At 47.6% G+C, this 21390-nt stretch overlaps 1 protein-coding gene across 3 annotated transcripts in view; it reads left to right on the forward strand.

Annotated features, from left to right (window-relative positions):
* Positions 1-21390, forward strand: part of CAMKK1 (calcium/calmodulin dependent protein kinase kinase 1) — a 1207414-nt gene that overhangs the window by 487480 nt on the left and 698544 nt on the right. For all 3 annotated transcript variants that reach the window (XM_078679690.1, XM_078679692.1, XM_078679691.1), the window contains one exon: positions 4376-4423. In XM_078679690.1, the coding sequence (XP_078535816.1) occupies positions 4376-4423 (48 nt within the window). The remainder of the gene's footprint in view (positions 1-4375; positions 4424-21390) is intronic.

The raw sequence follows: 21390 nt of genomic DNA on the forward strand, positions 1-21390 counted from the left end.
ATGCACAGGACTCCTGGCTCCGGGCCCCGCACTCCGGCCCCCTCCGCGGTGTCGTCTTCCGCAACAACTTTGTTACGGCGGTGTCTAGATGTAGCGGCGGCCGTGCTCCATCAGACTCAGCCCTTAGCCCTCAGGGAGCCCCGTAGTTTCGGGCTTGCACTCGGGCTCTCACGGCTCTCACAGCTGATCCAGGTCCTGCTGCTCGGTTTCCACTTGTTTTAGCTCGGCCGCCGCCAAACAGCTCCCGTGGTTCCCGGGCTCATCCAGCTTTAACACGGCAAGTTTTGACTTTTGCCACTACCGGGGGCTTTTCGCTTCTCGCTTTTTCACGGCTCAAGCCGTTTTTAAACAGCGTTATTCGGTTTTCCCGGCTTCCTGGCTTCCTGGTTTTCCCGGGGGCTCCGCGCTCCGCACCTGGCTTGCTCACAGACGGCTCCCACTGCTCCACTGCCGCGGTCAGTGTCTGCCCTCTGCTGGATGCTCTCCAACATTGCTTGTCATGGCTTTTCTTAAGCTTTTTCTAGTGGTGGCAGGGTCTTCTGTGAGAGAGAGGATGAGTTGGGTGTCGTCTGTGTTGGACATTATGTTGAGCCAATGGGTTCAGATCATTTCGACCAGTGGTGTGACGTAGGTGTTGAACAAGGAGGGACTAGGAGAAGATACTTGGGGGACACCACAGATGATGCTTTTGGAATCGCAGGTGAAGGTCGGTAGGCAGATTCTCTTGGTGCGTCCGATGAGGAAGGATGCGATCCATTTAAGGGGATCTCCTTTAGACGTCGATGTGGTGGAGTCTTCTGATGAGGGTGTGGTGGGATATGGTGTAAAATGCTGCTGAGTGGTCGAGGAGGATCAGGGCAGCTGTTTCACTGCGGTCAAGCAGGGTTCTGATGTTGTATGTTGATGCGGTCCGGGCTGTCTTGGTGCTGTGGTTGGCATGGAATCAGGGGCGTAGCTAAGGGGGGCGGTGGGAGCAGTCCAGTACCAGCGGCACTATTTTGGGGGCAGCAGCCACACAGCACTGGTTGCCCATGGCGGCGGTCTTTATTATTTATTTGGGGACAGTAGTCTCAGTGTCCCCAACTAATTTATAAAGGTGGCTGCCATGGGCCAGCAGTGTCGTGCGGCCCCCGCCATGACACTAGTGACGTGCAGTTCTGTAAATTACATAAGTATTTGTATTGTATTGTACTACAATACAATACAATGCAATTACAATACGTAAGTGAAGTGCAAGCGCACCTGCTTGCAAAATGCTGCGGCGCACACACCACCAAGGGTAGTGGTGGTGGTGCGGTGCGCGATGTGCCGTCCCGTGTTTGTGGGTCCCAGGGCAGTCAATCTTGTAGCGCGTGTAAGCGCTACCAATGACGACCCTGGGCATCATATTTGTGCAGCCCCTGCACCGCATTGAAAATACATCAGTTGCGCGCGCCACCACGATGTGCTCTCGTCATTAGTGGAGACGAGTCAGGGGAATGCTGGGCGATTTGCAGCAGAACCAACCTCTACGGTACTGCCACTACTGTGTAGTCTACACACGACCGACGAGAGCCTGAGGTAAGATGTCTGAACATTTCTCTCCATTGCTCTGTGAACACACGGGGCGCTCTGTGCAGCGGGCTAGGCTCGGGCTGTCTCGTTACACACTTGGCCTGGAAAACACTTATCACCTGAAGCTGTGAAACCTGCGGCGTAACTTGACATTCTGGAAAGAAAGGAAGAAATGACAGGGAAACAGAGGAGGCCCCGCAACCTGGTGTCGGCGAAAGCTCTGGCCCCCTCTGCGGGCCCTGCTTGGTATTCCACAGGTGTCGGGTTTGTGGCTGTAAAGTCAGTCAGGAGCGGAGGGCCTCCGACAGCTCGGGACCAGGCTCCACACACCGACCATCAAGGGGGATCGTCGCACAGATAACCGGCCCATTGCAGGCCGTCCATCTGCTGGGTTACTGCTGCGCGGAGGGGAGCTGGCACTGAGAAAGGAGGAGGGGGCCCATTGCACTTGGCTATGACTCCAGAATTCTATCAGCCTTAGACATAAAAGGGTGGAATGTAAGGCACCGCGCAAGGCGGACAAAACATGGAATTACATGGCAGGAATAATTGTAAATTTCTCATTTGCAGATGGTACTGCACTTTTTCCAGTGGCAGTAAGACTCACCATGACTCATGCTCTTACTTTTGCTTTGGGGGTTACCCACAGGTTTCCATTGGCATGTCTCCCCAGCGTTCTACAGCGATGGACATATATCCAAAAGAGAGTCCTGCACTTCCTAAAGTGCGGGCGTTTTGATGGCGCAGGAAAGCTATGTAGGTGGTAACAGATAGGCCCAGTCCCACACCAATGAAGACACGCATGCACTGGTTGCTGTATGGGTACGTAGACCACATGCAGTCCAATACCCCTTTATTCAAAACCTCTGGCGGCACCCGGCCAGAGGGTACTTGATCCATGATATACAGGGCATAGGTGAGCCTCACAGTGGCCAGGTGGCTCACTACATCCCTTTCCCGCTTTGTTCCGAACCTTTGACCTGGACATGCTGTACAAAGTCTTTGAGTCTCTGATGTAGGTAGCGAGTATGTAGCTAAGACTGCTGATTACAGGGTCTACCCTACTCACCTTCCCTGCTCCTTTCTCCCGATGGCTCCACCAGACACCCTTCCCTGGTTGCCTGGCCCATGGGTGGTTCACCACGATGTTGTCAAGCTAGGGGTCCATCTATCACCACAGGGTTACCTCTCGCCAGGCTTTCTTCTTCCAATGCTGACCAGAGACATCTAGGGCCATGAAATGTTCAGAGTTGTGCGCTCCTCTGCCCTCTGGGCAATCACCATCCTGCCTTATACCTTCACCACTTCCCATACACCTGATTCAAAAGGTATCCTGAGTGGGTGCAAAAAAGGGGTTACCACCCCTCTTGCTTGCACTACTGCTACCTCGGACGTCTTCAAAATTGATGCAGCACATCTGTGTGTTATCATTGTTTTATACAGCACAAACTAGACCCGAGACATCAGAGGGCTTTACATGAGCAGCAGTTTCGTTACAGACTGACATATACATTTTTTTGTTAGCCACTGGGAGATGGCGTGATTTGCCCAGAATCACAGGATGTTGAGCGTCGTTGCCAAGACTCAAACCTGTTTCCCCAGCTTCAAGGTCGACCGCTCTAGCCCTAAGGCTACATCCTCTTCTACGTGTTGCTTACCTTTCCCTTGCTGTTTCATTTGAATGAAATATTTCAGTTCCAATTCAACATGCTTCCCTCAGTACATTCCTGCTTCTGTGACCTGTGAGCGTTTGTTTTCCAATACAGTTAACAGTGGATTCTAACCATTGAACTGACCTGAACAGCAGAACGTGGACTCTAACTATCCCAATTACTTTCCAACGTTGTGTTGCATTTAATGGAATATATGTTTTTGAAATTTTGAAGGATACTTCAAACCACACGTGGTTGAGCATTCACCATAGAGTACTCCCCCAGTGTCAGACTGTACCCAGAACTCTTTTCTTAACCGCTTCCGTGCGGCGCCGATTCCGCCCCAGTGCTGGACATTCCAGAACAGGGTGCGGTCGTGACGGAACCGTTCCGTCATCAGCACAGCTCAGCCGTGACTGATGACGGAACGGTTCCGTCACAAGCATCGAAGGGGTTAATAGGAGTGGTGCCCTGAGCCGTAAGGCAAAAGCAGTGTGGGATTTCTCTAAGTCACTAGGCCTTGTGTGAAATGAACTTCTATATATCAATAATCAGCTGGAAGTTTTTGGCGCGTTAGAGCCAAGCTACACGTTTTGACTACATTGGGCTCCAGATCAAATACGTACTTTTCCCCCAGCAACCCCCCCTGATACCTGCCATAGGTGGCAATCTGAGGGATAGCCCCGGGCGCCAGAAGCTCTAGCTACGCCCCTGCACAGAATCTGGATTGAGAAGTCTTTATGTGGCTGGCAAAGCTAAGATGTGGTCAATAAATACTGCTGACCTCCAAAATTCTGGATTTAGGGCCCCAGCTACCTTTGCTTCACATATTACACAAGCAGAAATGTATAACAAACCCCTGGAAGTGTAGTTCGACAATGTGGCTGAGCTCCTTCAAGCCCTCCTACTTCTAACAGCAATGACGCTACACTTTTACCCATTTATGGTGAAAGATTGTCACCTGTATATTTAAATGAGCATTGCGATAATGTAGTGCAGGGCAACACATTTACTCTTATTTCAAAATCATAGTTGTTTTTTCACTGATTACACATTTTTGTGCACTTTATCATAATAATGTTGAATACACGTTGGATTCATTTGCTGCATTCATTCTGCCTAGCAATGGTAACCTATGGTAATGTATATCTTCTTTTGTTTCCCTGTAGGACTGTGTACAGCTAAACCAATACAAATTACAGAGTGAAATTGGCAAGGTATGTACTTTCTTTTCATCTGTTTCTTGCATATAAACATTCACAATCAAGTGTTATAACAGCAAGAGTCTTAAATAAAGATGTGATTTACTTTTGGTGCTCTTACTGAGACTTTATTGGTTCCCCATTTATAGCAGCATCTGTTTTAAAATACTGTGTCTAGTACATACATCGGTTTTTAATTTGTTTTATGAATCCTCGGTTAGAGAGTGCCTCCTTGACCCCGGAATGTAGGCCTGCTCTCCCTCAAACCATGGTTTTGGAGACTGTGGGGCTGTCCAATGATGACACCTGGCAGGTATGTGAGGACATCATGTCAAACTTTATTTGTGTGTCAAAGAGTGACTAGACGGACATAGCGAAAACAATAAGAAATTGTGAAACCTAGTCAAACACGTGTGACCTTTTTTGTGAAACATAGTACATTTATGCCTGTTCGAAAAAGCCCCTTCATACATGATGGTGGTTTCAACCAGTGCTTATTTGGAGCAGGTGGTAGCCAGTGGGGGCCACTGGAAATTATTTTTCCACATCAGACATGGTACCCTGTCAGCGTAGGAACAGCTTGCTCATTACACATGATTCTAATCTACCTCAGTATTTCAATACTCTAGTCAAATGGGAATGCCACTCAGGTCAGCTTTGTCTTCTGCATTTATATGGCAAAAACTCATTTTCCACAATGGATGCAAGCTTCAATATCCTTGGAAGAAAAATGGCAGTATTCGGACTGCTTTTTGCATTGATTCAAGTCTTTTCCTGCAGGAGAATTCATTCACAGCTTAGTGCCTCTGTCTGTGCCACATATGTGTATCTTCTATCCTGTATTTCACATCACTCCTTCTTGTCTGTCTTGTCTCTTACCTGCTTTTCTCTATTTTCTCTGTTTCTCATCTGTGAACATCTTCTCTTCATATTCCAACTCTCTTGCTTCTCTTTGTGCCATCTCAGTGCCATTCTACTTGCGCCGCCTTTCACCTCTGTGCCATCCTTCTCTTTGACTCCCAATTTTAATCATATTTATCTTCTTACCCCTAGGCCTCTTTTAATGACTTTTTAATATCAATATCGCAATGTCACTTCTTCCTCTACCTCTCACTTCTAAGCCTCTCTTCACTCCGTAGCGTTCACCTCTTTACCTGTATTTTTCCTCTAGACCTCTCCTCTTTGCCTGGTATCTCTCTCTGGCCTCTGAGCCACTATTATCCTTTCACTTCAACTATCTGCGCTTCTTCTCTCCTGTCTACTATTTTTGTGCGTTACTTTTCTTTCTTCCCCTCCACATAGCGGGGATCAAGAGCTGGCAGTGTGAAGAGTGATCATGCCTTTCACCCTTATTTCCCTGCTTCCAACTCCCTACAATGCGATTGTTAGATGGAAGCTAAGAGAGACTGGGTGATCCCATCCACCACTCAATCCACTGTCCCCCCCCCTCAGGCACAAAGTTGGCAATCGAGAGGTGGGAACTAGGAGAGAAAGCCTTTTCATTTCAATCCTGTGCTTTGTGTCTAAGGAGTAAGGGGACATTTAGGAGACTGGGACGCTCCTCCTCTCAAATTTCCCTTCAATCCATTCTCCCCACTCAGGGAAACTAAAACTCCTCCCATTCTTACTACCATAATTTCCTTCATCCCAGTTCTAAGGCAGATGATTGGAAGGAATGGGAAAAGGGCCTTTGAAAGACAAGGAGCGGGAGCAGATCCCTTCTCCAGATCCCCACTCACATGTGGAATGGGGCTGGAAAGAACTATGCTGATGGAGCATTGGTGTTAAGGTCAGTCCTTTCAGCAGTATTCCAGCTTTTGACGCAGACAGACAAGATTAAATTGAGCCAAGTTTTGGACCCCAAAAGAGATCTGACATTCTGTTACTCTAGCAACCCATCAATCAATCAGGATTTGCGTAGCACGGCTAATCACCAGTGAGGGTATCCAGGTGCTGGGTGTGCTGCCTTAGGGGCTCAGTCGGATAGAAAGGCCTTTTTCCGAATCCCAGCAGGGAAGATGAGGTCCAAAGGTGATTTCGCAATGAGGAAGGAGAAAGAATGTCCTTCACTGTTGCTGCAGTAGATATGGGGGGTGTGAGTGAGGCAGAGGGAGGCAGAGCACAGTGGTCTGGAGGGAAGGTGGTAGTTCAGTTCGTGGTTGATGTAAGTTGGTCCCTGGTTGTGGAGGGCCTTGAACGTGTGGATCAACATCTTGGACTGGCATCTCTTTTGAACGGAGAGTCAGTAGAGCTTCTTGAGGCGGAGGGTGATGTGGGTCCATTTAGGAAGGTCTAGAATGAGTTTTGGCTGCTGATTTCTATATAGTTTGCAGTCTCTTGAGGAGGGTGAGCGAGGTGATTCCTACGTATAGTGAGTTACTATAGTCCAATCGTCTGGTGACAAGGGCTTGAGTGTTGGTCCTTCTGTTGTCAATGAGGAGCCACTTGAAGATCTTGCAGAGAATGTGCAGGGTGAAGAAGTAGGTGGACGAAGCTGCTTTGCTCTTTCTTTTCATGGTGAGCTTTCTGGTCAGGATGATGCCTAGGTTGTGGGCATGGTAAGTCAGGGTGGGTTAGGATCCTAACTTGGTAGGCCACCAAGAATCGTTCCAGGGGAGGTGCTGTTCCCGAAGATCAGCACTTCGCATTTGTCTGTGTTGACTTTTAGGCAATTGTCTCTCATCCAGTCGGCGATGCTCGTCATGCACCTGCAGACAATGGTCAGCATGGTGACGGGGCCTTCTGACAGTGAGAGGATGAGCTGGGTATCGTCGATGTAAGATACGAAGATCAATCCGTAAGATCTGACGGTGTTAGCCAAGGAGGTCATGAATGTGTTGAATAGGAAAGGGCTGAGATACAAACCTTGAGGGATGCTGTAGAGGGTGTTCTTGGGTTCCGAGGGGAGGGGAGGGAGGTGAATTCTCTTGGTTTTTCAGTTCAGGAAGGAGGCAATCCACTTGAGTGCGTCTCCTTAGAGCCCAATGTTCTGAAGTCATTTGTTCGGGGTCTGATGTGATTCTATGCTGAAAGGTCAAGGAGGATCAGGGCCGTCACTTTTCCTGGGTCCAGGAGATATCTGATGTCTGTGGCCAAAATCAGGGCAGTTTCGGTGCTGTGGTTGGTGTGGAACCCGGTTTGAGAAGAGTCCAGAAGATTGTTGTTCTCCAGGTGTTCTGTGAGTTGGGAGTTGATAGCCTTCTTGAGGACGTTGGTGGGAAAGGGCAGCAGAGAGGTGGGGCTGTAGTTCTTGAGTTTGTCGGGGTCGGTGGAGGGTTTCTTGAGTAGGGGCTTGACTTCTGCATGCTTCCATTCTTCGGAGAAGGTGGTCATGGTGATGGATGCATTGAAAATGGCGGTAAGCTGTCTGCTGATCATCTTACTCCTGAGGTTGAAAATGTGGTGGGGCAGGGTCCATGTGTGCTCCTGAGTGGATGGAGTCCATGATGGCTGTGGTGTCTTGCGTGGTAAGCTGGTCCCAGGTGGTGAGCCGGTGGTTGTGTCCCTTATTTGTGGGGGCGAGATGGCTCAGGATGTTGGTGGTTTGGGTTAAAAGTTTCTGTATATAGTGGAAATCTTCTCGTAGAAGAAGTCAGGCAGAGTGTCGCAGAGTATCTGGGAAGGGGTGATGATGCTCTCAGTGGCTGAGAGGCTGACAAACTCTTTGATGTTGAAGTGTTCCTTGCTGTGGTTGTAGTTTGCTTCAATGCGGCCGGCTAGGACTTTTTCAGAAGTTGGTGGTATTGATTAAGCGCTGTTTTGAATGTGTTTCAAACGGGAGCCGTTTTTCCCACAGAAGGGAACCGCACCTTGTTTTACCCTCGCTGCTGGGGAACCACTGACTCGGGCCCTGTGTTGCTGAACGGGAGTGCTGCCATCTGGGTGCCTGGTCCCCCCCGCCGCTGCGCTTCTACATCGCGGCCGCCGAGCGGGGGGACTACAGCCCCCACAATTCCCGCAAGCCCCGCCCACTGACCTCATCGCCCGCGCCCGGAGGCGCTCAAAAGCAGCGGCGCTCCACTGGAGGAGCGGGAGCCGTTTTTCTCACAGAAGGGAACCGCACCTTGTTTTACCCTCGCTGCTGGGGAACCACTGACCCGGGCCCTGTGTTGCTGAACGGGAGTGCTGCCTTCTGGGTGCCTAGTCCCCCCCGCTGCCGCGCTTCTACATCGCGGCCGCCGAGCGGGGGGACTACAGCCCCCACAATTCCTGCAAGCCCCGCTCACCGACCTCATCGCCCGCGCCCGGAGGCGCTCAAAAGCAGCGGCGCTTCTCCCGCAACGCGGGACCAGCCGGGCTAAGCCCGGGCCTAGGGCGGGCCCGTTTAAGCCCGTTCAAGACCGGATAAGGACGGGACGGGCCACCCCTCTGACATCTGGTGCAGCAATTTAAAGGTCAGTATCGTAATACAATAAATTGTTGTGACATCTACTTTGTATTACCGGCTAATTGCACCGAGTATCATCCAGGTCAAACCAAGGATGTCTACTCCACCAGATGTTGGCCCAAGCAGCAGGAAATCCACGGGGGGATCATTACTGGGAACCTTAGATAACTTCCTCATCAGGGTATCTACTGCACTTGCTAAGGATATTGAATTAACTGAGAAAAGACTATCCTTGGACACATCTTTTCACAAAAGGTCTTCGCTGGGCCCTCTGGCAGAAGCCAGATCTCCGATACATTTACATACCGTCTCACAGGGCACGCTTCCTCCGTCGGGGGTGGTAACTACCCTCTCGCCTCAGCCAGTAACCATCCTGAATATAAGTGAAAATTCGTTAGGAGATGGAGTACTTGCAAGTGACACAGAGAGAGCACCACCATCTAACATTAAAACTAGATCAGCTGGGCAAGTAAAACCACCTATGGTCCAACCGAAGGGGAGGGCGCAAGCAAAAAGGAAGCGTTCTGGGCCGCAAATCAATGTTGGAGGGAAAAAAGCACGGTCATGTAAAAATACTGTTCCTGTCGACGACCCAGCACTGACTACATCAAACAGCCCGGTACAACATGGCATGGCCGATAAAAATGGGCAGGAAAGCCATTTGGACACCAGGGGGGAGGAATCACATCTGGACTTGGGACCTTTCTTTTGGAAAAGACTGGAGGGCACTTTTAAGAAAATCTGCCACCCATTGCATGAGTGGTTGGACTCTATTGAAAATAGACTAGTGTGCCTTGAACTGAATTTGGTAACATCTCAGAAACAAGCAGGTCCAAGGCACAGTGGCCACATTGCCCGGGCAAAAACACCTGCAGCCCATGGTTCTACTGGCCCCAATAGTGGTGCCGGCTCAGGACAGGGGGTTGGGCCACCCCTGGCTACCGACAAGGTGCACATTACTAACTCTCAACCCCCTGCCTCGACAGGGGTGGGTAATGCATGCAAGGATAGTGGGGCGCCCCAAACTTCTTTGGTTCGTAAAAATCTCCCCCAGGTGCCAAACCATACAGGGGTGGGAGTGACACCATTGAGTAAAGAGAGTAATCAATATGTCATTAACAGGTTGGACGCTAGACAGCAAAAATTGCCCGCCTTACCCAGGACTAATAATGAGCCTTCTTTACCCTACATTGACCTCCCTCCCCAATCAGCCCCTTTTGTGGTAGTCTTAGTAGGGGTTCCACCAGTAATTCAGGGAAAACGAGAATCATACCTAGACCTAAAGCATAAATGTATTTTCTGGCTTAACAAGAACCGCCCTTTGCCAGTGAATACGCGGGCTGATATAATAGGGGTTAGGAGAGTCAATTGGATAGGCAGGGGCTGTAAGACGGTGGCAGGAGACTGCATGGTTATCAATTTTAGAGACCAGAAATGTGTAAACTACATCTGTAATTGGCCCCATAATGATCAGCTAAATGGGATACACGTTCTACCCCTAGCTTATTGTTTATTGCCCCCCGATTCCGGTTTCCTTTGAGAGGGATACGTTCCCACATGGATTTGTATCAAACCCTTGTCCACTAGGGAACGTAAGGCTGTTTAACAGATTTCAGGCCTTGTCGTGGCTAGGGGACTGTGATTGACAGTATGAACCGCAAAGGTCTACCCTGGGTAGCAGAGCAGGGAATACAAGGGAGGGGACAGAGACCAGGACTGGGCAAGTGTCTTTTTTAAAAACTAGGGATGAAGGGGAGGCTGAGGTTGGTCAAAGTAATACATGTGATATCACTACTGAGGTCCCAAATGTAGATCTGCTCTTGGGCAAGCACAATAATGGACATCTTGGCACAGGGGGCTGCCACTTAAGGGGCGAATTGGACGCAACACCTGATGGACCTCTATGTCACACATCGTTGGTCTCATGGAATGTTGCGGGACTGGGGTCAAAACTAAATTCCCAGGCTTGGACAGAATTTATTGATCGATTTGACATCTGTTTGTTTCAAGAGGTGTGGACGGTTGAACCAATGTTTAGAGTAGGATATTTGAATTTCTTTGTGCCTGCTATTAAGAAAAGCCATGGTCGTCCTATGGGGGGTTTAGTGATGTGGGTTAGGCAGTCTCTAAAATGTCAAACCCAGTTGCTCCCAGTTGTAAGCAATGATATTCTTGGTGTTAGGTTTATTTTCCTGCTAACTTAGCAATTGATATTTACAATGTTTATGCAAGGGGGCTCCAGAGTGGAAAGAAATCTGAAGTTGTAGTGGAACTGGATAAAATACTTCAGGCAACCCCCACCAATATATTGTCACTAATTGCCGGTGATTTTAACACTACTTTTGAACACCTAGGCTTGGATGATATACATTTAATAGAGGACGAGGATGCTATGTGTGGAGTTCCTCAGCTTGACACCAAACCCATAAGAAAATGGACTGAGGCCACAATACAGTTAAAGGGCCTCTGTATTGAAAACGAACTCCGAGCTGCCAATGGGCGCACATTGTCAGATAAAATGGGAAAAGAAACTTTCGACAATGGCGTCAGGGCAAGCAATATTGACTATTTACTTGTCCCCTTGAAGATGTGGTCTACTCTCCTTGATATGGAGGTAGTGACTCGTATTGAGAGTGACCACAATCCCCTGACCGCAATATTTAATCTGGGCATACATAAAGTGGATGACCCCTACAAGGGTAATACCCCTCCAGATTCAGTCCTGGCAAATGATGAGTGCCACCTCAAATGGTGCCAAGTTGCAGATTTCCAGGACATTATTGACAATCTTGAGGAAGATCTGGCAGGGGCCCTAGAGGCTTTGGAGGTAGCCACCCTGAATGGATCTCCCCCTAATCTTCTGTTGGAGGTACATAATAGGTTTTTTACTAAACTAAAAACATATTTCTGCAAACCTAGCTCAGGAAAAAGAAGAACACAAACTAAAAAACCTGAGAGATGGTACGACGGATCTTGCCGCCAAGCCAGGGTTGAGCTGGGTCAAGCCTTAAAATCCAAAGATATGTGTATAATAAAACAGGCCCGAGCAAATTATAGGTTTAAGCAATACAAAGCTAAAAGGGAATGGGAGGAGGGCATGTGGCAGGATCTAAAAGCGGCGTGTAACGCAAAGAATCCCAAACTTTTTTGGGACATTTTTAAATGGGACAGGGGAGGGCACCGTGAGAACCCCCAAAATAATGTCGATCGAAAGTCATGGGTTGACTATTTCAAGCCCCAATACGCCAATAGTGCTTCTGAAAATAGCGAAGGTTCTTTTGATTATACCTTTTATGAGGAGCCTGTTTTTACTCTAGGGGAAGTGGATAGGGCTTTGGACCAAGTCACAGATGGTCGCGCCACCGGCATGGATTGTGTCCCCGCAGATATATTTCTAAACAACAGAGGGCGATGGCGGATCTACATTTTGTATGTGGCTAACGCCGTAGCACAAGGTATGGACGTACCTAAATCTTGGAAAGGGGCAGAAATGGTGCCGGTATATAAGAAGGGGGACAAGTCGCTCGCAGCCAACTATAGACCAATAAGTCTAATTGACTGCATACAAAAAATCATGGGACGGCTGGTTTTGGGCAGAATCCAGACCTGGATGGATAATGACAATATTTTGAGTCACCTCCAGGCTGGTTTCCGCCCAAAAACAAGTACCGTAGACCAGGTCTTTCGGTTTATAATGTTATACTGGCGTACTGTGGTCCTGGAAAAGGGTACTTTGTTTGCCGTCTTTGTTGATTTAAAGGCGGCTTTCGACCTGGTCCCACGAAACATATTATGGGAAGTCCTTGCGGGGCAGGGGATGCCACCTGAACTGTTGAGCTTGATTGTCCGCCTACATGAGGGTACGTTCACTCTGGTCCGGTGGGGTCGCCATGGGGAAGTCACGTAACCCTTCCCTGTAGAGCGGGGTGTGAGGCAGGGCTGTGTCATGGCACCGACCCTGTTCTCGCTCTTCGTGAACGGGGTTGCGGATTTCTTCTCCCTGGTCCCGACCGACGCCCCTGCGTTGTCTGGTGAGCGGGTACCGATCCTCATGTTTGCGGATGATACCCTCATCATTTCAAAAACACCTAGTGGGCTCCAGCAAGCGCTCCAGCGCTATGAAGACTTTTGTCTGGATAGGGGCTTAGAAATAAATACGGCAAAAACCAAGTTTATGGTCCTTACTGGCCGTAAAGCCTATGGGACTGCCAGGCCTTTTAGAGGGCCGATACATATGAATGGCTCCCCGCTGGAGCGGGTAGAAGCCTTCACTTACTTGGGGGTTACCCTCCAGAGAGATCTGGGGTGGTCTAGACAATTAGACATTGCAGTTCTAAAACACCGCCAGCAGGCAGGCATTCTCTTGAAAAAAATTACCTCTTCATTGACAAAGCCCATTAGCCCACTATTAGAAGTATATGGGATGAAGGTCCTAAGTTCGGCCCTTTACGGAGCCGAACTTTGGGGTTTTGAAGATCTAGGGAAATTGACGCTAGCAGAAAATGAATTTCTGCGAAAAGCTACTAGCGTTCCCGTAAGTACCCCGTTAACACCACTAATGTGGGACCTTGGAAAAAAGGCGGTACAGGACCTCGCCCTTTTACGGCCACTACTTTATTGGCGCCGCCTATGGACTACAGAAGAACTAAGCCACTATGCCCAGGACCTGAGGGAGTTAATGACTAAGGATTCCTCCCGAAAAATACACTGGTTGAAGGCCATTCGGTCTTTACTCTTTAAATTGGGAATGAGGAAACTGTGGGAAGACCTGGAAAACGCTCTTTTCCCCACCAAAACTCTTCTTTAAAAAAAGTACTGGGAGATGGTGATTACAGAAGAGAGGTCAGAGGGTCTCTCCCGGCACCTGACAGGTCGTTTCATGGATATTAAGACCCATCCGATTCTGGAGCCTTACTGGGACGTAATTGGGAAACAGCTGGATCGTAAGCTCTATTTTCAACTCAGAGTCGGCACCCTCCCAGTAAGGTCTTTTACTGCAAATTGGGCAGGAAAAAATGGTAACGATAGATGCCCAAAGTGTGGGGAGGAACAAGAGTCTATAAGCCATTTCCTCTTCTTCTGCCCCATGTATACTGCCCCCAGAACGATGTGGATCAAGCCTATATGTAAATTGCTTGGAATATATAGGCATGAAGAGGCTCTTAGAATCTTATGTACAGACCAAACCCCTATAATTGCTGTTGCTATGGCTAAGTTTTTAAAATGGGCTTGGGTAATCCGTTCAAAACAAATAGGGTTAGACACATGAAGTTTTAGCTTTATATTTGAACTCCTGTGTAATATACCTCTGGAAGAAATGTATATTGATGAGATTAATCTTAACTCATATTTGAAACAATGTAAATTGATATTCGGCAATAGTCTACTGTAGTTTAATTCTTTTTTTAAATGTATTGTATGAATTTTAATGGATTTTAAAATACTAACTCTTTTTATGTATACTTTTATGACTTAATTGTCGAATAAAGTTTATGAAATGAAATGAATGAAATGAATGTGTTTCTCTCCGTGGGTGCCATGCTGGTGCGCCATCTCCTTTCGAGTCATTTGCAGGTGCTTAAGTCAGCAGTGCTTAGAATACCTCTTGGTGGGTTTGCTGAGGGTTGTCAGTGCAGTCTGTGATCCATGTGGAGAAGTTCTTTACCACATGTTCGAGGTTGGTTGCGGTGTGAAGTTGGGAGGTGTTGAGGGCGTCGGTCCACAGGCTTTATGGGTCCTTTTTCCAGCTGCCGTGTGGCGTGCTGGGAGGTTTGGGAGCAGTGCGGGGGGATCCCCAGATGGTGAAGTAGATGACAGTGTGGTCCTTCCAGTTGAGCTCGGTCACATGGCTGTAATTTACTTTGTCGCTGGCTGTGAAAATGGGTTTGAGTATGTGTCCTGCGATGTGTGTGGGGTTGGTTACGGCTAATGTTGCTCATGCTTTCAAGGAGGTTAGTGGTTGTTGGTGTCATTGGGGTCGTTGAGGTGAAAATTGAGGTCTCAGAGGAAGATGTAGCTTCTTGAGTCGATGGCAAGCAGAGCGATTAATATGGGAATGGTGTTGCAGAAACTGGGGCAAGTTCCAGGAGGTCCACAGGCAAGGGTGCCTCTGATGGTGGTTTTGCTGTTGGTTCGGAGTTGGAAGTTGAGGTGCTCCATGATAGGGATGATGTTGTCTGCTGTGGTTGTGCATTGAATGGTTTTCTTGCGGATTATGGCAAATCCACCTCTGTGCTTGTTGATGCAGTCTGATTGTGTAGTCTTGTAGCCATCTGGCGTAGCTGAGGTGATGTCCCGCCCAGATGCAGAGTTGAGCCAGGTCTCAGTGAGGAAAACGGTGTCAGGTGAGGGACGTGATGGTGCCCCAAATCTCGGGAGTGTGCTTGCAGAGAGATTGTGCATTGAGCAGGAGGCAGTGGAAAAAGCATGGGGAGTAAGTGGTAGGCGTGGTGGTGCTTGCCATGCGTGCTAGGGATTTGATGTTGCAGGTGAAAGAGCAGTGCTGGCAGGTGAAAGGTCTGACCATGGATCTAGGAGAGGTGCTACAGCAGTTGTTGTTGTGAAGTCCAGGATCCAGGGCTTGGAGCTCGGCTGCGATATATTTTCGGGTGGCAGCAGAGGCAGCGTTCCAGGCGCTGGGCACGGTCAATGTGCGGAGGAGGGCAGACGGGCTTGTTTTTGGTGCATCTTCGGTGTGCCAGCGGTGCGCCCACTGCATGCATCTGCTACGCAGCTGTACTGTGACCCTCATTAAGTAGGTCCGGGGCAGTGAGCAGGGCTTAATGGAGTCGGGAAGTGGGAGGAATGTGGGCAGATTAAACAGCGGCAACATGGGCAGGGGAGCGGCGGTGGTAAATAGCGGTCACAAACCAATAACAAGCTTAGGCCAAGGGGAAACACTAAATAACTAAATAATGAAAAGGGTGGAAAAAGAAACAAATGTTACCCTAATGGTAAAACAGTGGCAGAATAAATCGAGAAACAGGCTAAGGGACACACAATAACAAAATAATGAACAGGTGGCAAAAAACAATGTTACAACGAAAGTTACAACAGTGGCAGAGCAAGGCAATGCAGTTAAGTACTGTGGTACTGACAAACAGCAAATAAGGATAAACAACAGGACTGGGTGCGAGACCAGCAGCAGCGGGGGAGCTGGCACAAGGACCTTCTGAATGGTGTCGCGCTGTGGCCTCCATTAAGTAGGTCCTGGGCGGTGGGCGGAACTTACTATAGGCAACAAGTGGGCAGAAAAAACTGTGGCAAAATGAGAGGCGGTGGGAAAATAGTGGTAAAAAAACAATAACAAGCATAGGCTAAGGGAAACACAATAACAAAATAATAAAAAGGGTGTCGGAAGAAATATATGTTACACAAATGTTACAACAGTGGCAGAACAAGACAAGCACAGGCTAAGGAATACACTATAACAAAATAATGAAAAGGTGGCACAGGAAACAGTGCTACAACGAAAGTTACAACAGTGGCAGAACACGGCAATGCAGTTAAGTAAAGTGCTACTGACACACAGCAGATAAGTAGCAACAACAGGGCTGGGAGCAAGAGCAGCAGCGGGGGAGCTGGCACATGGGCCTGTTACTACCCCTGTACAAAGTATGAAACGTGTTAGTCAACCTTGTGGCACATTTCTAAGAAGTAATATCTCTCTATTTCCTACTCTCCTGTTATTGCTAAATAATCATGATGAATGTTGGCACATCAGGAGTTCAAAATAAGAAAAACAGAGTTTGTATACATGACCATCAATTAGTAATTTAGTTTCTCAAGATTAATTCACCTTTGGAATACAATTATAGTTTTTAAAGGATTTAGACAATGTTTTATCTTTTGAAAGAAAAATCAATATCCATACTACTCTTTTTAAGCAGTAAAATAGAATAGCCTCACCACGAGAGATACGTCTCAGTATCAACATTAAGATTCAATAACACCTGAATTACCAAAAGGATGAATGGCGAATACTTGATCACTTCACATGGAGGAATGTAGTGCTCTGAGTCCTGCACGCATTAACTCCAGGTGTAATGATTTGGCAAGTTAGTATTGAACAGACGTTATAGTATTTCCACAGTGCACTGTTTTGCTGCAGTGCAATGTGTGTAGGGTACCAGCAGAGGTGCGTGCATGGCATGGTGGCACAAGGCGTGCATTGCTTTTGGACGTCCTTGTCATGAGGTCTTTAGCAGCCAGAAGATGGAGCTCTGCTTGAGACAAGTGGCGAGGCAGTGCTCGGTGGGTAAACACAGTGGATGTTTCAGCGTGTACGGAAAGAAGGTTTAATAAAGGAATAGGAGCAGGCTATCCATGTCTGTGGAGAAGATGAGGATGATGAGTTTGTAAAGAGTTCAATTGTGGACAAAGACGAGGGGCTATGAACACCATTTGATTATTTGGCACATGATTTTATAGTTCATGCTAGAAAAAGGAGCCAATTAGTGTAGACAAAACGCATTCTCTTTAATCAGCCTTGGTAAACTTTTGTGTTGTTGAAGGCAGTCTATGTTTTATAAAGTGCCCGATGCTGCTTACAAAACATAAGTTCTATTTGAGAAGACATTCGTGTGAGGACTGCCCGCCCCCCCCCCCCCCCCCCCCACCCCCACCCCCAGCTTAAAAAAGTGAGGTAGGCTGCTGAGGCCACCGTTGTAATAGTCAAGCTGGCTCAGGATTAGAAATGAGAAACTGGGCTCATTATACTGTCAGCATCTTCCAGGTGTGCCCTGATGCCCAGGGCAGGGGTTTTGGTAGCAGGGAAACACCTCCCTCATTTACGCACACCAGCATTCTTATAGTGTAGGAAGCATGAGCAATCGCTTCTCTCTGGCTTTCTGCATTCTTAACTGCTGCCGATAACGTCACTCACGTTACAGAGCAGTGCCCTTTAGAGAAGCGTTACAATGTAGAGGGGAACATATATTTATCCAGATAATCTCTAAAAATCAGACCCTATAGTCATTCACGATTTCTACTTGAGTTTTGAGACCTATTGTGACAGCATTCACCGGATAGCCCCTTTCACTCCCCCTCCCCGCACATACCCCACCCCACACACGGGTTCTGTTTTTGGCCCTTTGGCAAACATGTGCATATTCATATGAATTCCATTTAACTGTGGTTCTGTATGTCTTTGCAAACATACTGTCACATACGAAGGTGCAGGAAGTAACCATATAGATCCGCATTTGTGAAGTCTGCTTATAAACATGGGCTCCTTACTATCGAGTCAAATTAGATATTTAACAATGTGTTTGTATTTTATATAGCGCACTTCTACCCAGAGGTCTCGTAGCGCTGTATTCATACCGCTGTGGAACCCATCCTGGCTTTCCTGTGAAATGTCCACTCCTGGGCACCCCCAAGGTGAAGCCAGGCATCCAAGCGCTGCTGGGGCCGTTGTGGAGATTAAGCAAGCTATTGCCCAGAGTCACAGAGTGGGACCCATGATTAGACTAGGCACCGAGGCGAGAATTATCAGGTCCGGGGAAATTGAGTCCAAGAGACGCCGAGGCGGGAATTGAACCCTGGTCCCGGGCCAGACCTCTGCATCAGGGTCTGCCGCTCTAACCATTGAGCCACACTTCTTCACAATCTATTAACTTAAATTTAAAAAAAACACACGTATGTTAGCAAAGTGAATATGTCCCTTATCAAGAGTTTGGAAGGGCGTTTAGGCTTTCAGTGGGTATCAATATGCTTTCAGGATCAGTTGAAAATAAGCAGATCTTCTATAAGCAGACGAGCGAGTTAAGAGATTATACTCTTAACACCCGTCTAAAAATAACACTTGCTCTGCCTTGGAGAGGACAGGATCCCCACAAGAGGAAATCCTGGAGTGCAGCAGGTGCAAGGCAGGTAAGGTGCCACGCTGCCCTACAGTGAGGACCTGAGCCAGTGGCCTACTCTGTCCTCCCCGGCCTTCCAGGCAAGGATGAAGGGATGTAAAATAAAGCAGAATGAGGGAAAGGATTTCTGTTGCAGAACAAAATACAATAAATAAAAATAAAGGCACAAATTATTACACGTTTGCATTTCTCAGAAGCATTTTCATTTAAAGACAGGTGCTTATAGTCGCTTAAAATGAACAAACTTTGGCAATGAGAATTAACAGTGACAATGAAAATACAGAGGCCCCTCTGCAGCATGTGCTCGTGCTATTGCATTAAAGCAACACGCATTTGCAAACCAATAGGTTTCGCATTTTTGAAACTTTGACCTATTGGTATAGTAAATGACAATGTCTTTTATTATTGCTGGTTTTTTAAACACATAAATAAATGGCATTGCCATTTGCAATGCCAATAGCTCAAAATCTCGCAATTGCGAAACCTATTGCATTGCAAATGCTTGTTTTGAGAGCGCGATGTCCCTGTAGCGGGCGTCGCGCTCATCATTAAAGTTAAAAAAAGAAAAAAAGCTGACACAGAAAGCGCAATGTCCCTTAAGTGGGCGCCGCGCTCAGCTTTAAAGTAAAAAAAAACTAAAACAGAAAGCGAGGTGTCCCTGCAGTGGGCGCCTTAATTAGCTTGAAAGGTTAAAAACCAGGAAGCGCCTGCCATTGTCCCGCAGGTGCTGGGTGGGGGGTAGGGCAGCCACTATTAAAGTTAATGCATGCATAGTGCGCTGCATATACAAAAAGCAGCTGCCATTGTCCCACGAATGATGTGTGGGTGCGCTGCAAATACAAGAAGCAGCCGCCATTGTCCCACATTATTCATTAAAGAAAATAGTGCTCACCGACTTATAAAGCAGACCGTGTAACAACACAAGTATAAAGTCCAGTCGTAATGGGAGGTTATAAATGCAGACAAGGCTGTACCAAGTTGGGACTACTACGCCTATTCACAGATAAAAAGCAACGATTTTGCAAGGACAGTAACAGGAGCCAATTGAAAAGAGGGCGGGAAATGGGCAGAGCTTGTATGCCATACCTCACTACAGCATACCTTGCAGAGCACCGCATGTGCTGCCACGGCTCGACCTAAAAAGAGAGCCTGTGTCATCTGCGTGTGGTGCAACATGACTTCCCTAAAGCCACAACGTCCAGGAATGTTGGCTTTAGAACCAACACAGGGCTTCCCTTCACAACTAGATGAACTGCAACACAGGACAGGATTCGCAGAGAGTAGAAAATGTGTGACAGGCACTAAGCTGTAAAGTTCCATGAACTTCTTTGCTGTAGGATCTTTAAAGTCTAGAGTTCGCTTTTAATACTTCTTTTCTCACAGTTTGTCAAATGGAGCAGGCATCGGTGGAAAATGATTTGGGAGCAACATGCCTCGATACTGTTGGCTCTTATTCTTGTTGAATCTTCTGTCCTCATGTATCATGTTCTCAGAATTTCTTCTCACTCTAGAGCATTTCCTGGAAAACTAAATTCCCTTCTAATTTGCTGTTAGATAATGCAGCAGCTCCAATCTGTCTCTGTCGGCCCTCGATCATGTTAAAGGAAAGGCACCTTTCAACATCTGGTGGTCACTTTACCAAAACTTGAGTTATTACGAGTAATCAATAGTTTGGCGATTTTTGAGTTTGCAGAAGATTATTCTTTACAATGCCTAACTAACACAATTGGGGTCTGACAACCTGCATGATTAAGCATAGCAACATACTCTAAATGTATATATCTGTATTGACCTTTCTGTAGTGACCTGACAAGTAGGGACCAAGGACACTAGGACCCTGTGGGTCATGAGGGAGGTGACCAGGTCACCGGACACCACATCCGGTCAGGGGACAGGAAGAGGACAGATTCGACTAGGACGAACACAGGGACGGACGTGTGTAACCAGCTGCATAGAAGATAACAATAAAGAAACGTAACTGCACCCACCTGTGTCCTGCGTGTGATTGTACTACATGGTACTGCAGCGTAGACACGGCATCTGGCGACGAAGGAGAAACGATTGCCACGTGTGCAAGACATCGACCGGCGTGATCAAGGTCGGCGGTGAAAGAAAGACGCACGGAGCTACACGGGAGCCCACCCCGAGAGCGTCCAACGGAGACACAGCAGAACGCGGTAAGAGGCGTTCAAGACACAGCGCGAGTGCCAGAAATCGAAAGTGCGAGGCGCTCGCGCTCGAAACCAGAGCACGAGATCTCGCGAGAGGAAGAGCACATCTCGGCGGCCATCATACAGTCAGGCGGGGAGAGCCAATCAGAACAAAGAAGCAACGAAGCGGCCATTTCTGAGTCAGGCGAGCGAGATTTCGATCGCGAAATCTCGCAAGAAGAGAGCGGCCATTTTAAAAAAAGGACAATAGAAAGAAGGGCCATAGGAATCAACAGAGCGGCCATTTCAGAGTCAGGCAAAGAAGGAAAGAAGCAGAAAAACACAAGAAAAGGACAAGGAAAGCATAGAAAAGGCTAAAACAAAGCAGAATAACAGACGAAGAAGAAAAAAAAAGGAAATAAAAGGGACACGAGAGAAAAGAAAGTAGAAAAGGTCAAAGTAAAGTAGAACAAAAGAAGAAGAAAAAGAAAAAGGTGAACAAAAGAAGAAAAAGAAAAAGGTGAACAAAAGAAGAAAGAGCAGATAAAGGGAAGAAGGCAAGAATGGCAGATCCAAAGCCCA

This window comes from Lissotriton helveticus, chromosome 3_1 (assembly GCF_964261635.1).
Source record: "Lissotriton helveticus chromosome 3_1, aLisHel1.1, whole genome shotgun sequence".
Lineage (NCBI taxonomy): Eukaryota > Metazoa > Chordata > Amphibia > Caudata > Salamandridae > Lissotriton > Lissotriton helveticus.